Source organism: Anolis carolinensis, chromosome 3 (assembly GCF_035594765.1).
Source record: "Anolis carolinensis isolate JA03-04 chromosome 3, rAnoCar3.1.pri, whole genome shotgun sequence".
Taxonomy (NCBI): domain Eukaryota; kingdom Metazoa; phylum Chordata; class Lepidosauria; order Squamata; family Dactyloidae; genus Anolis; species Anolis carolinensis.
Window position 1 is genome coordinate 5250509 of NC_085843.1, and position 16000 is coordinate 5266508.

The following is a 16000-nucleotide window of genomic DNA, read 5'->3' on the forward strand; positions in this document are numbered from 1 at the left end:
AGAGAATACTTCTGGAACATGGCCAGACAGCCTGGAAAACATACAACAATCCTGTGATCCTGGCCATGAAAGCCTTTGACAACACACTGCCAGTAAGTTTCCGCAGGATGTTGTCGCGTGCAGCTCCTTTGTGCTTGGTGTTCATGCAGTGTTTCCTATATGTTAGTGTACGATCTAAGGTCACACCAAGATATTTAGGATGGAAACAGTGTTCGAGCTCTGGAGTTAATGCAGCCTGATGCCATTTGAACTACCCAGCCTCAAAGGAGGTGTAGTTTTACAAGGCCTTTATATTTCTCTGATGGAAAGTAGTGGTGCCTCACTAAACTACAACTTCCAGGATCTCACAGCATTGGTGCTTACTCCCGGCTCCGGCTGATATCAGCTGTGCCCTTTTCATAGAATTTGAGGGCCGAAAGATGGTAGTAACCTTAAAGTTGGACCTTTGCCTTGCGCTGTAGATTGGGCTACCTCTAGACCCAGTTCCGAAACTCCAATTACAGGTTGTCCCAAAATTACGAACAAGAGAGGTTCTGTAGGATTGTTTTTAAGTTGAATTTGTATGCAAGTCAGAACAGGGACCTTTTAAGTGTAACTCTAGCTAAATATATATAATCTTTAGCTTCAGATTGCATAGGGAAGGGTGAACACTCCTGTGGAGTTTGTTTTGTGATTGATAAATATAATGTATGATTTGAATGGAATGGTATGAAAGGAGGATGAATGGGGCCTAATTGGGCTGAAGACACAATTCTAAAATATTGAGGCCTCGAAAACTGCAAAAAAGAGAATCCATGAACTATAATTAAAAGTTGCTTATGATAACTATGACAGTGAGTAACTGTTGAACTTTTAGTGGGAAACAACATGTTCACATTACCAAAGACAATGGTTCCTTTAAATAAGGAAGTTGGCCCACTCCTGGCATAGATGCACTCTAAAATCCAATGCAGAGTTGTGAAGACAGCAAGTCCACTGAGTCTGGCTGGAATGGGGTTATTTGGGGGGGGGAGGGCAGGGGGGAAAACATATATACCTAGGGGCCAGCTTACGTTGTAGGAGCGGGGGTGCCGCTGCTTCCACTGCACCAGGAGGAGTTGGGCCACCACCAGCGTTGCAATGAGGATCAGGACCATCTCGGCATGCATGGCCTCGTGGCCCCGGTGCTTGGCGTGCATCCGGACATGTTCCACCCTGGAAGGAAGGGAAGGAGGGAGAACGGCAGGTCAGAGACTGGCACTTGCCCTCGGCTTCCGCTCCACAACATCCCTGGGACCCTGGATGGCATCGCTTTCATTGTTGCAGGTCAGAAATCTTGGATAAAAGAGTAGACTGGCAAAAAGAAAGTTACCCAACTTTGGTAGAAGAGTCCCTAAGGCTGACTCTTGTGTCTATGTGAAGGCATCTTGAGGCAGAGAGAAGTCTCATGATGCTCCCTTCTCAAAGAAAGAACACCAAAGCCTTTTGGAAAGAAAGGGGAACCTGACCTTTCCATGCAGGCAGAAAGCCAAACACCTCGTGTTACATAGATCTGGTGAAAATAAGACAGCAGGCCTGCACTATGTAGGAATATTGGTATCTAAAATAAAGGGCAGCATAGGCATCATGGTCTATGGTAGGAAAAAAGGGGAGATGGTCTGGTAAGGCTGAAAAGGTAAGAGCTTACCTTTATTGTTGCTGGTAAGACCAGACAAAAGGAAGTGGCCTCACTTTCCTTTTGTCTGGTCTTACCAGCAACAATAAAGGTCTCTAAGGTCTCTTAGAGAGTCTCTAAGGCTCTCATGTTTCTGCGAGTAATACAGGCATGGCCAAGTTTCGGCCCTCCAGGTGTTTTGGATTTCAACTCCCACAATTTCTAACAGTTGGTAGGAATTGTGGGAGTTGAAGTCCAACACACCTGGAGGGCCGACGTTTGCCCATGCCTGGCCTATAGGAATATTTGGGATATCAAGCAGAGCAGAATGCAGCAAAAGCATGCTGGGCTCATCATCTGCAGGATATTTTTTTAATCACCAGCAGAGTAGAATGTAGCATACCTAGTGCTATATATTATCTTATGCTAAGAGACAGGATAAAAAACATCTCAGATCAAAAGGCTTCTTGGCAGGGGGTTGGACTGGATGGCCCATGAGGTCTCTTCCAACTCTACTATTCTATTCTAGGTTAGACAAAAGAAAGTGACATAACTTCGGTAGAAGAGTCCCTAAGACTGGCTGTGATATAAGGTAAAAGTAAAGGTTTCCCCTGACGTTAAGTCCAGTCGTGACCGACTCTGGGGGTTGGTGCTCATCTCCATTTCTAAGCCGAAGAGCTGGCATTGTCCATAGACACCTCCAAGGTCATGTGGCTGGCATGACTGCATGGAGCACTGTTACCTTCCCGCCGGAGCAGTACCTATTGATCTACTCACATTGGCATGTTTTCGAACTGCTAGGTTGGCTGTGATATATTGTGTGCTTTTACTGCACTTTTGTTTGAGGAGGGAGCACCACGAGGCTTCTCTCTCTGCCTCAAGATGCCTGACACACAGAGACAGGAGAATCAATATTAGGAAGTCTTCCACTCAAGTTAGGTCACTTTTCTTTTTGGCCTTGAGATGTATTACCTGGAACAATACAAGTCCCTAATGCTGACTCTTATGAGTATGGATTTGGGCCATTTGGGCAAAGACAGGTCTCATGGTGCTCCCATCCCAAACAAAAGGATAGAAGCACACAGACAGGAGAGTCAGCATTAGGGGGTCTTGTACTAAAGTTAGGTCACTTTCTTCTTGTTTAGCTACTCCTTTATCTGAGATGTATTCCCTCTTGCTTCCGATCCTGGGGGTTCCTTTGAGCTCTATGATTGTAGCAGACTGCCTGCTGCTGAGTTACCTTCATGGCACCTGGCCTGGCTAGACCCCTATTCTCTTCTCTACGCAATAGGCTGCATTCGGAGAAAAAGGTCTTCCTCTCTGCATGCCAAAGAAGCAACCAAGGCTAAGCAAAGCACTTAATTCTTTTTAAAATCAAACTTTCTGTGTCAGATATGCCTTAGGGCCTCCACTATTTGGCACAGGGCTCTTCCCATGACTATCCATGGAAGCACAGATGGACAGCTACTGAAGTCCAAAACACTTGGAGGGTCAAAGTTTGCCCATGCCCAATTTAAAGCATTCTGAGACAGAGAAGACTCATGGTGCTCCCTTCTTAAACAAAAGGGGAATAATGGCACACAGAAGAGTTGGGGGAAGAAGGATGGGGAAGTGATGCAGGCAGGAAGCCAAAAGACTGGCATAGATCTAGGAAAGAAGAGGTGAAAAGCAAGGCAGCAAGCCTACATCACAGCAGCTACAAGGTTTTGCAGCTATGAAGGGGAAATGCTGCAAGCAGGGCCTTAGGATGGATGTAGCCAGACTTCCTCCACCAGCAACCATCTCTTGTGGTTTCACAGACCCTCAGTTGGGCAGAAAAAGGGATGAGTAGCCAGGTCACCCATAAGCTTCAAGGCAAAGCTGGTCTCCACTCACCTCCATCGCTCCTCCGGGGCCAAGTGCGACAGGTCAACCTGAGGGAGAGAAGAACAGACACAACGCATCATCAATCTCAATCGCCTCAAACAACCTTACATTGAAACATGGAGAAAGGCAGGCAACAAATAAAATTTATTGTCGTCATGGTCATTGTCATCATCTCTACTGATGCTGATATAAACCCCACCACCACCTTTTGCCAACTGACATCACAGGAGGACACAGGTCCTTGTCTTTAAATGCGGTTCTAGTGTAAATTCAGAGTTAATGATATTAGGTGACACACAGCCAAACCCACCATAGTGCCAGCTGCCTGAGCTTTTCAAGGCAGGGGTGTGTGGTCAAGGAGAAAGACCTGCGGGGCCATGGAAGCTGGGCCGATTGTGTGCCTAGCAGAGGAACCCGCAGAACCCTTGCAGCTCCGCACATTCTGAGCTTATTTGTTACGTCACTTCATTCCAGAAGCTTCTCCAGCCCTTTTCTCCAGATAAACGTTCTCTGTGAATGTTGGGTTGATGCATATGTTGCAGTGGTTTGTGTGCCTTCAAGGCATTTCTGACTTGTGAAAACCTTATGGCTGGGTTTTCTTGGCATGATTTGTTCAGAAGAGATTTGTCCTTCTCCTCCTCTGAGGCTGAGAGGGTGTAACTCACCCAAGGCCACCCCATGGGTGTCTTGGTCAAGCAATGGGGGCTTGAAAGTTCATCTCCACAATCTTTAGGTACATCTACATGCAGAATTAATGCAGTTTGACCCTACTTGAACTGCCCTGGCTCAATGCTATGGGATCCTGGCGGTTTCACGAGCTCTTTAGGCTTCTCTGCCAATGAGTACAGGTGCCGCACCAAAGCTACAAATCCCATGATTTCACAGCATTTAGCCATGGTAGTTAAAGTCGCTTCAATGCATTATTTCTACAGTACAGGTGGACCCTTTATCCAAGGTTCAAACCACTACATCACATGCAGTGTAGCCCTTTTAATTCATGGCAGAGCAAGGTATGCCTCCTGAAATGTTCAAATCAATACAGTTCAGCACCTCATTGCGGTGGCACAATGGGTTAAACCCTTGGGAGGACTGCTGACCGAAAGGTTTGAATCCGGGGAGCAGACTGAGCTCCCGTCTGTCAGCTCTAGCTCCCCATGCAGGGACATGAGAGAAGCCTCCCACAAGATGGTAAAACATCAAACATCGAGGCGCCCCCGGGCAATGTCCTTGCAGACGGCCAATTCTCTCACACCAGAAGCGACCTGCAGTTTCTCAAGTTGCTCCTGACATGGAAAAAAAAGCAGCTCAAGTAATTCTGTGAAGAGGCTCTAGGAAGGCATTATTGGCAGGACTGAGGGTGAATTTGGGACAGTGTTTGCCATAGGGAATATTGGATGGGGACCCCTTTGGAATGGGAAGAGTTCTGCAAATGCTACAGAAGAGGGAAATCAATGGGCCCTGGAACAAAATCAAATCTGGAACCACTAAATAGAGGCTAACACACTTTGGACATATCTAAGATGAGGTTCCTTGGAAAAGACAAATAATAATGCTTAGCAAAACAGGAGGAGTGAATCCTTTGCTCACTTGGAGTGGAAGCCCTTGTGCAGGCCCCTAGTGCCAAGAGAAATAACAATGTAGAGTTGCTTTGAGACCCTGTAATTGGAATAAGGAGGCTTTAAATTTTTTGTAAGCTGATGTTAGGTCTGCTTCCACTTACGACAACATTAGGCATGAGAGATCCTCCTCTGAGGATCTTCAGCCTAAGAAAATCATATAAAATCCCATATTGAATGGTGACTTGAACGCACACACATACGAGATAAAAAGCAATAGGAAAAGAGAAGACTGCCCTGCAATGAAGGAAAAGCCAAGGCTGCACTGACTTTGCAAGACTTGGATCTGCAGTTGTAAGACTTTTGGGATGCCTTTCCTTTGCAGAGTTGATCGGAAGGCAAACTGGGCTGTCAGAATTGGGCTGGAAGCAATCCAAGGATTCCTTTCCCTGGGGAAACAGCAGCTATCTTTCAGTTTAGTGCAATTTGGCCAATACCTGCTGAAAGGAGTTTTCCCACAGCTGTGTCACCTGAACGAGGCCTCCTGCACATTCCTCAAAGGTAACTGGAGCCCAGAGCAAAGGGCTGAGCGAGAAGCTCCAAACAAGAGCCTTTCTATTCTGCCTCTCCACTATTTCACAGAGTCACAAAGCAGATGTCAGAGTATTTTCTTTTATTAAAGAAAGCCATTGCTTCTTCCTTGTCAGAAAGTCTTATCAGAATTAAAACATTCCCTGCCCTTGTTTCCAATTCTCACTTAAGATGTTTAAAAAAATATGCATCTATGCAAAGCAGAAGACAAGTTCTTATTTACATAGCATGCTGGAAGAGACTATTAGTTGAATTCTGATACTAAGCATCTCTTGAATCACTCTCCAATATTAGTTTGCTTTGCCATTATGGTCACCATTTCAAGTAGAAAGCACCCTAATGTGTTTCACTTTTCCAACACAAGCTTTTAAGGTCCTCATCCATCTTCAACACTTTGACCGGAGTCAGGTATCATCAGACATTCTCTTTAAGGCTCATTGTATCATACATTCTTTCACATGTTCTTCCCCTAATTCCATTTTCAATAAGAATCACATTAATAAATTTCCCCCCAATTGGTGGACATGGTCTATACATGTGTTTGATGACCGAGGCCCCAGCTTTCAAATTGATTTGAACCCGCAGCGGAGAGTTCCGCAGATCCATCACCTAAGGAACGGAGCGGGACCGCAGCAGACTATTGTTAAAAGATTTTTTTTCTTCACTTTCCCCTTCCCTGAACTATGTAACAAATCCCCCAATAAAAGTAGCATTCATTTTTAACAGTAACACTCTCTACCTGGTTATTTTGTGTCTTTCCCTGACTCCTTCTTTTGCATGAAATCTTCTCTCTCTCTCTCTCTCTCTCTAACCCGTCCGTCCTTTTAACTCTGGCTGAGGCTTCTCCGCCATAGATTAATACGGCGGACGATACAAATTGGCTCATATCTTTATCAAAATTACCCCTAGCACACTCTTCTTTTAGTCCTAACCCTTTCTAAGGCTCCTGACTCAAGGACCACCAGCGGAACCAAAATCGGTCCAGTTCTCGGCACCTCATCAGCTGACTGTCAAACGGAACCGATTGCTCTTTTCAAGCCAGACTGCTCTCTTCCAGCCTTATCCCAGACTTTCCTCTCCCCGCGACCCGCGGGATGGTTTTAAGAGATCACTGGTCCCTTTCTGTGAACTGTGGATGGGGGATCGCTCTCCCGCTGGGGAGACATAGTTCTCCAAGGACCTTCACCCTCTCTACAGCTGCCAGGAGGGTGCCTGGACGGGCGCCCTCCACGTTTCATTCATACCTTCATAATTTTATGAATGAGAGGGACACTCTTCCCAGACCTACCCCTGAACTTATGAAATCCTATATTTCCAAAGACTGCAACCCACATGTACCTCTTCCCCATGCTATTTCTATGAATTCCTTCCACCACAGATGAACTCTTTTCCCAATGTATCCGTGAATTTTCATATTCTATGTACCTGGACACCCTCATGAATCACTGTTGTATGAATTTCTAATCGTTGGGCTAACTTCATGAATTGTGAAATCATGCTGCTAAAACTCCACTTTTATGAATTTCCATATTGGGTTCCCCAGATGTTGTGAACTTCGTTCTTATCAAATGTTTTCAATTGTTTATATCATTCATGGTTCCCCCTTATGCAATGTAACCCACCTTTATGTATTCTCCCTTATTTCCTTGAAATCTATCTATCTGCCTATATGTATTTGTACTCTTTGGGATCCCCGGAAAATATGTATTTTTCCCAGCAGGGTTTATATTCCAACTTCATTTTATTTTTCATTTTATTTCACATAATTGTCAAATCATGAAATCAAATAGGAAATATTTTGAACTCAACATGAACCCCAGATCCTATGACCCAGGCTTCCCTTCCCAAAAACAAAAGGATAATCCGCCACCGCTTAACCCAATCAAATTCAGATTGCATGGACAATATAGGGCTGGAGTCGCCGAATTCGGAGTATTGACCTGAAGGTGATTCACCCCCAAGGCAAACATTGTCATATCTCCTCCAAAAGAAAATCCAGGACACCGCAGGAAGGCGCCCTGCAGAGTTTGTCAATTATGGCCCATCACCACCCCAAGGCATATCTGAAATCTGTATACGTGACAGGAACCCTTGATTGCTGTCATTAATCCCTTTAGAAATCGGCCGGGCAGGAATTAATCCGATCTTTCCTGCTCAGTCACTTCATTGTTTCAGTGACTCCCGCCTTCTCCTCCCTGATTGGCTCGAGTGGGGACAAAAAGCAGCTCCCTATTGGGCCAACAGAGCAAGGCGGGAAACGAAAGCCCGCCTCGTTCAACCCTCTAACCTATCAGCAATCAGATGGGCGGGGGAGCGGGGCGGGAAATTCAAAGGGCTGTCAGACTGAAATTTTGTATAAATATGGCTTTATTTTGATTATATGGTACCGTAGTAGACTGAATGATCACTACTAGAGTCCTTTTCAGCTGAATCGCTCAATAAAGACTCCTTGGCGGATTTTCCTTCAACTTTGGCGGACCTTCTTCATTTCAGCTTCAGGTTGTATTGCGGCTCATATTTTCCTATTGGCTCCGCCAAGGTCCGTTCTCTCAGGACCGGATCGGCTCTCTCCTTAAGGGCCCGATCCCCTAAAACGCGGTCGACAACATGTTCAAATACTCTAATAGATTTAAGATTCACAGAAGCCACATTCCTAGTCTCTGAGATATTGGACTCAAATAACATATGAGGATGGAAGAAATTGTTCAGGTTAAAACCACAATGAAACCACGGTTTTACTTGTTGGGAATTCTGGACGATCAACTTGAGAATAATCACCTATGCACAGAGATAGAATGAGAAATGGATGGTGCTGATTTAGTAGAAATCCCTTACTAACTTAAAGAAAAGCTGGAACTTGTGTATTATTTTTTCACAACAAAGATGGGGCCAAACATCAACTGTTTTAAATTTATGAATTACGTAGATGAGTGCTATTAAAAGTGGAAGTCTGATTATATAGTTCTATTTAAAGGGAGTAGAATATTAAGGGGAGAAAGATCAACCACTAAGTAGTGTGAACTTCACAGAATTGTCTCTCTAGTTGTGTGTCTACAGCATGTACATATCAATACATATATGTTAGGTTAGTGTTTGGTTTTGATGTAGTGTAGCCATATGTTGTAGTGGCTAGTTAGCTGCTTAGGTTTAGAAATATAACCATTTGTTTTTTGTATTATTTCTGTTCCTTTATTATGTTAACTATGACCTCTTTATTTCTGAATAAAAAATCAGTAGAAAAAAAGAGGTCACACTCTTCAAAGCCATGAACTAAAAATGCTTTTTGTTGCAAGGAATCATTTCTCAAGACAGTTTTAAGGTGCCAAACTCAAGAATAGAGGAAGCAGCACAATCCCCCACTGGCAGATGGGCGACTGAGCCTATTTTGAGATTCCGCCATGAAACCTGGGAGTAGAGGACCTTAGCATAATCCATGTTGTGCGAGCGCAACGGCACGATCCCACAACAGGGATGAGTCATGCTCCCAGGGCCAGGAGACCCGGAACATGCCCCTGGGATTTGCAAATGCAGGATGCAACTGGTGAATCCAGGGGAATGTCATGCCCCAAAGGAGATTGCGTAAGGAACAAGGGAGCCCCACCCTTGGTGAACGTGGCAAGAGGTATAGTTTGTGAAAGGCTCACCTTTCAGAGGATGAAAGAACAAGCAAAGAACAGGGGCCACGTGGCAATAAGCAGGAATCAAAGTTAACCATGAGATCACAGAGTTGGAAGGGACCCTAAGGGCCAACCAGTCCAACTCCCTTCCTTGCAAGCATATACAATGAGAGCACTCCCAACAGATGGCCAATCTGGCCTCTGTTTAAAAACTTCCAGGCAAAGAAGGAGACTCCACCAGACTTCCAAGCAGCAATGCATTCCATGATCAAAAAGGAGGTTCTTCCCAATGTTCAGGTGGAATCTTTTCCTGCAATTCAAATCTATGACTGTTGTGTCCTACTCTCTGGAGCAACAGGAAACAAGCTTGCCCCTCCACAATGGGACACCCTTTCAAATATTTAAACATGGCTATCATGTCTCCTTCTCTCAAGCTTATTTTCTCCAAGGTAAACATCCCCAGCTCCCTAAGCTGCTCCTTAGAGGGATTCATAGTTTCCAAACTTTTGACCATTTTGATTGCCCTCTTCTGACCACCTTTCATCTTGACCATCTCCTTCCTGGCTTGCTTTTCCCAGAACTGAACACAGGGCTATTAATCCAGGTGACCCCGACCAACACAGAACAGAGCGTGGCCATGACTTTCCGCAATCTAGATGCTAGATTCTTATTAATGCAGCCTAGAAGTGAAACAGCTGCAACTTGATAGGATGGGTAAGGGACAGCTTGGTCCAGACCAGCTGCTTACGGTAACATGAGAGAGTTGGCCAACTTTCTCCACTTTAACTCTTGACTGTTTACGAGCCCAGTGCCAAAATGTTGTTATGCTCCAGCAACTGCCTCGGAGGTCCTGGGGAATGACCGGCAGTGACCTATGCAAGTAGGACCACCAATGACATCACACCTATATAGGTTGAGCATCTTGGCTACAAAGTTAACAGCATTTGCATTCAAGTCCAGGCAGCCCTATATGCTAGTTCCAATGTTATGGGGACGACAAATTACTACAAAGACTAACTCAGTTGAGATCAGATCCATTTCCTTCCCCAGAGGACACAAAGGTGACCATTTATGTTAATCTATGCATACATTTACTGGATGCTAAGTAGTTGAAGCCACCAGATTCTGCCTGATCTTGGAAGGTAAGCCCTGGTTAGTACTTGGATAGGAGACCAAGGAATACTGGCTGCAGGAGGCTAGATTTCAGAAGAAGGAAATAGCAAGTCTCTTCTGAGTGACCCTTGCCTAAGAAAATTCTGAGATCCATGCACTTGCCATAAATCAACAGACGACTCAAAGGTACATGCTTTAAGTATTTGAATCTAGTAGAAAAGGATAGCACAAACAGAGCACTCCTTATCCAGAATTCTAAAATATGAAATCCAAAACTGACGTTTTTGCTTTCTGAAGCTCAATGTACACAAATTTTGTTTCATGAACAAAACTATTTAAAAGTACTGCATAGATCAACAGCTTAACTGAGATCTTACAAACTGACCCTCATCTCTCCCTGCTCTCAAGAAATGACCACTGGGGCTTGTACCTGTGAGTCTTTGCATGCAGGATGTCTACCATAGATGTGGGTGAAACATCAGGAGATAATGCTTCTGGAACATGACCATACAGCCCGGAAAACACACAACAACCCCATGATAGATATTGCACTTCAAGAACATCTAGATAGTCATGAATTTTCACCCCTGGGAGCACTGTAATGCCCTGCTAACTACCTAGCTGGCTTACAATCTCCCTCAGACAGGAGCCACATGGAAACTTGAGACGGAAATCAAGATGAGAAGGAAGCATGCCTTTCTTTGAGAAGCTGCGTGCAGATGTGACCAACAGCAGAAATACAGGGAAAAAGGCTTAAGTTGATTCGCAGCCTCAGCGAAGTCCAAGGTACACCCATATCAGATGCTGGTGTCAGGTAGCGACCAAACCAAGTCCAAGGTGTTATTCTCCAAGTTTATAAAGCAGGCACGGGCAAACTTCGCCTCTCCAGGTGTTTGGGACTTCAACTCCCTAACTGGAGAGGTGAAGTTTGCCCATGCCTGATACCCTGGAAACTAAGACATGGAGCAACAGATGCAAATTCTAGGAAGAGATTCCACCTAAAGATCAGGAAGAACATATGGACAATAAGATCTCTTCGAAAGGACAAAATATTGGCTGCCTGGGAGTCTGCTGGAATCTCCGTCTCTGGAGGTTTTTAATCAGAGGCTGTATGGCCATCTGTCGGGAGGGCTTGAATTGTGTCTCTCAGCCTGGCAAACATAAGGGGGTTGGACTGAATGGCCCTTGGGGTTCCTGTTTCTCGCTCTAGGATATTAGAGCTAACAGATAAAAGTGCACCTTAAAATCAGATTGTGTGCAGTTGAAAAAAATTGGATCAAATATAGATTTATCAATTAAGTACTTATGTCTTTATTTAGACCCATTTATTCAATGCTTAAGTGAGAATTTAATCAGGTGGGAAATACGGGACTATATAGGACCATACAAGATTTGAAAGATTTTAATGTAAGCTGCTTTGAGTTTCCTTGTAGAAAGAAAAAGCAGGGTATAAAAATATAATAATAATAATAATAATAATATTTCATCTTGAAACCTATGTTCATGGCGCCCCCTAAGGACACTTCAGCTGCAGAGGTTGGGCTCAGTAACCTAGAAAAGATTCAAAAGGCCATTCAGTTCCACACCTTCTGTCATGCGGTAACACAAAATCAAAATCCTCTCAACAAATGGCCTCTGTATCAATTAGACCAGAGTCCCAGGCAGCAGTTGATTCCACAGTTGAAAAGCTCTCACCATCAGGGTGCTCTTTGAATGCTTCATTTGGGATCCTTTTTCCTGCAGTTTGAATTCATGGCTCCAACGTGCCCCAGTCTCTGGAGCAGCAGAAAAAGAAGCTTCCTCCCTTCTCAATGGAATGTCTTTTCCAATATTTAAACATAGGTCACGTGTCCTTTTCTCCCAACCTTCTTTTTTCCAAACTAAACATCCCCTGCTCCCTAATCTGCTCCTCAGATTCCTAGTTTCCAGACCTTTGACCATTTTGGACATCTTTGGGCTTGTCCATCTCCTTCTTGAATTGCTTTGCCCAGAAATAGACGCAGGCTTGTTATTCCAGGTGAGGCCTGACCAAAGCAAAAGAGCATGGCACTAGGACTTCCCTTGTTCTGGAAATTATATTCCTGTGGATGCAGCCTAGAGTTGCATTGACTTTTTCAGCTGTTGCATCACACTGTGGACACGTCCCGCTTGTGATCCACTAAGACTCTGAGATCTATATTTAATATGTGTGTTTGTATTTTATAGTATTTGTCTGAATTTGACTGTGCTATGACCCACCTCGAGCCATGAAGAGAGGTGGGTAAGAAATACAATTATTAATGTGTTGTTGAAAGCTTTCATGGCCGGAATCGCTAGGTTGCTGTGAGTTTTCCGGGCTGGAACATGGTCAGTCTGGAAAACTTGCAGAAAACCACTAAAATTATTACTATTTCATTTTCATTGTGAAAATGATGGAAAGGTAACGGCGCTCCACACACTCATGCCGGCCACATGACCTTAGGGGTGTCTACGGACAACACCGGCTCTTCAGCTTAAATATGTAGCACTTTCCCAGATAGGCCTTTTTAGGAGTGAGACTATAATAATAATAATAAGAAGAAGAAGAAGAAGAAGAAGAAGTAACATATATAGCCCGTTCCCAGACAGGCCTTTCTAGAAGAGAGAATATAATAACAACAATAAGCAAAAATTAAATGCCTGGCCATTAATTAACATATCTAGCCCCCCGTGGCACAGTGGGTTAAACTACTGCTGAACTTGCTGTCTGAAAGGTCGCAGGTTCGAATCCGGGGATCACAGAATAGTAGAGTTGGAAGAGACCTCATGGGCCATTCAGTCCAACCCCCTGCCAAGAAGCAGGAAATCGCATTCAAAGCACCCCCAACAGATGGCCATCCAGCCTCTGCTTAAAAGCCTCCAAAGGAGCCTACACCACACTCCGGGGCAGAGAGTTCCACTGCCAAACAGTTCTCACAGTCAGGAAGTTCTTCCTGATATTCAGGTGAAATCTCCTTTCCTGTAGTTTGAAGCCATTGTTCCATTGCGTTCTAGTCTCCAGGGCAGCAGAAAACAAGCTTGCTTCCTTCTTCCTATGACTTCCCTTCACGTATTTGTACATGGCTATCATGTCTCCACTCAGCCTTCTCTTCTGCAGGCTAAACATGCCCAGTTCTTTAAGCCGCTCCTCATAGGGCTTGTTCTCCAGACCCTTGCCCTCCTCTGGACACCTTCCAGCTTGTCAACATCTCCCTTCAATTGCGGTGCCCAGAATTGGACACAGTGTGATTCCAGGTGTGGTCTGATCAAGGCAGAATAGAGGGGGAGCATGACTTCCCTGGATCTAGACGCTATACTCCTATTGATGCAGGCCAAAATCCCATTGGTTTTTTTTTAGCAGCCGCATCAGGGGTGAGTTCCCACTGTTAGCCCCGGCTTTTGCCAACCTAGCAGTTCGAAAACATGCAAATGTGAGTAGACCAATAGGTACCGCTCCAGCAGGAAGGTAACAGTGCTTGATGCAGTCATGCTGGACACGTGACCTTGGAGGAGTCTATGAACAACACCGGCTCTTCAGCTTAGAAATGGAGATGAGCACCAATCCCCAGAGCTGGACACAACTAGACTTAATATCAGGAGAAAACCTTTACCTATACCTAGCCCGTTCCCAGATAGGCCTTTCTAGGAGGGAGGAGAATAATAATAATAATATAATTGGGTTGTTGTATGTCTTTCGAGCTGTATGGTCATGTTCCAGAAGTATTCTCTACTGATGTTTCGCCCACATCTATGGCAGGCATCCTCAGAGGTTGTGAGGCATGGAGAAGCTAGGCAAGGAAGGAAAAAATATATATCTGTGGAGAGTCCAGGGTGTGACAAGAGTCCTTTGTCAGTTGGAAGCCAGTGTTAATGTTTCAGTTAATCACCCTAATTAGCATTGGAAAGGTTTGTCTCTTGCCTGGGGGGCATCCTTTGTTCAGAGTCATTAGCCGTTCTTGGGGCTCCTCTGCCCTCAGAGTGTTGCTTCCCATCTACTGTTTTGATTTTTGAGTTTTTTAATACTGGTAGCCAGATTTTGTTCATTTTCATGGTTTCCTCCTTTCTGTTGAAGTTGTCCACATGCTTGTGGATTTGAATGGCTTCTCTGTGTAGTCTGACATGATAGTTGTTGGAGTGGTCAAGCATTTCTGTATTCTCAAATAGTATACTGTGTCCAGGTTGGTTCATCAGGTGCTTTGCTATGGCTGATTTCTCTGGTTGAATTAGTCTGCAGTGCCTTTCATGTTGTTTGACTCGTGTTTGTGCACTGCGTTTGGTGGTCCCTATGTATATTCGTCCACAGCTGCATGGTGTCTGGTAGACTCCTGCAGAGGATCCCTCTTGTCTTTCGCTGACCGTAGCATTTGTTGGATTTTCTTTGTGGGTCTGTAGATAGTTTGTAGGTTGTGCTTCTTCATCAGTTTGCCTATGCGGTCAGTGGTTCCTTGCCTAGTTTACCCATGCCTCACAACCTCTGGGGATGCCTGCCATAGATGTGGGCGAAACGTCAGGAGAGAATACTTCTGGAACATGGCCACACAGCCCGAAAGACATACAACAACCCTGTGATCCCGGCCATGAAAGCCTTTGACAACACAAATAACATGATTAATTAATATATGTAGCCCTTTCCCAGATAGGCCTTTTGAGGAGGGAGAATATAACAATAATAATGAATTAACATGTATAGCCCATTTCCAGGTAGGCCTTTCTAGGAGGCAGAATATAATAATAATAATAATAATAATAATAATAATAATAATAATAATTAGAAATAACTAAATGACGGGGCCTGGCCCTTAATTAACCCACTTAGCTCATGAGAGGCCTTCCTAGGCAGGAAAGGCCCCATCCACCTTTAAATACAAGGCATGACAGTTCTATGAGCTGTGGTAATCAGCATGAATAGCAATACAGGTCACAGTGTTGTGGATAATGGGCCGTGCTTCCCATCAGGCTGTTCTACATCGGCCCCACTGTTTTTACCTCGTCCACGTCGTGCTCGAGCGGACCCCCAACCTCCAGCTCAACCACCGCCGCCATCTTGCCCCCTCGCCAACTGGCCAACTCGCTTCCGCCGGCGCCCACCAATCAGCGCCCGACGCCGGCTCCCGCTCTACCAATCAGCGTACGGTTGGGTTCACCTCCGACGTGGCTATTGGCCGAGATGGCTTGGGAGGCGGGGCCTCTCCTTCTGAGGGGAGAAAATGCTGCCTGAGAGGATGAGGGGTTATCTGATATGTGTGAGTCTGGTTCTCTGACGAAAAATAAAAAGCTCCCGGTTCGAAACCAAGCATCCAAATCGGATCGCCACGCAATGAATCCTGGTAATAAATATACCTTCGTCGATTTGACACTTTCCATCGAGGACTCCAAATTTTGCGTTTTGTTTAGAGGATAGTAATTGAGAGATAATCCCTTCCTCTCGCCTCCTTTCTTGAGAGGGGAAAAAAACCTGTACAAGTCCCGACAGGTCCTGACAGATAATAATGGCTCTATTTATGGAAAAACACCCGCTTGAGACTTGAAATCACTCCTCTCCTCTCGCAAGTAGAATAAATAGAGAGAGAGATACACAAAGAGACCAATGCGCTGTTTATTTTAATTGTATTTATTTTATTTGTTTT

General features: G+C 44.7%; 1 protein-coding gene across 2 annotated transcripts in view; it reads right to left on the reverse strand.

Moving 5' to 3' along the window:
* rnf121 (ring finger protein 121) overlaps window positions 1–15493 on the reverse strand; it is a 36843-nt gene extending 21350 nt beyond the window's left edge. The window contains exons 1-3 of one of the 2 annotated variants that reach the window (XM_062974421.1): window positions 15360–15493; window positions 3509–3546; window positions 1053–1194 (exon numbers count right to left, since the gene is read on the reverse strand). In XM_062974421.1, coding sequence (XP_062830491.1) covers window positions 1053–1194; window positions 3509–3546; window positions 15360–15416 — 237 coding nt within the window. In that variant the 5' untranslated portion in view covers window positions 15417–15493. Of the gene's footprint in view, window positions 1–1052; window positions 1195–3508; window positions 3547–3809; window positions 3903–15359 lie in introns of those variants that run through there. The other variant, XM_062974422.1, reaches the window with a different exon arrangement.
* Between the last annotated feature and the right edge of the window lie 507 nt (window positions 15494–16000).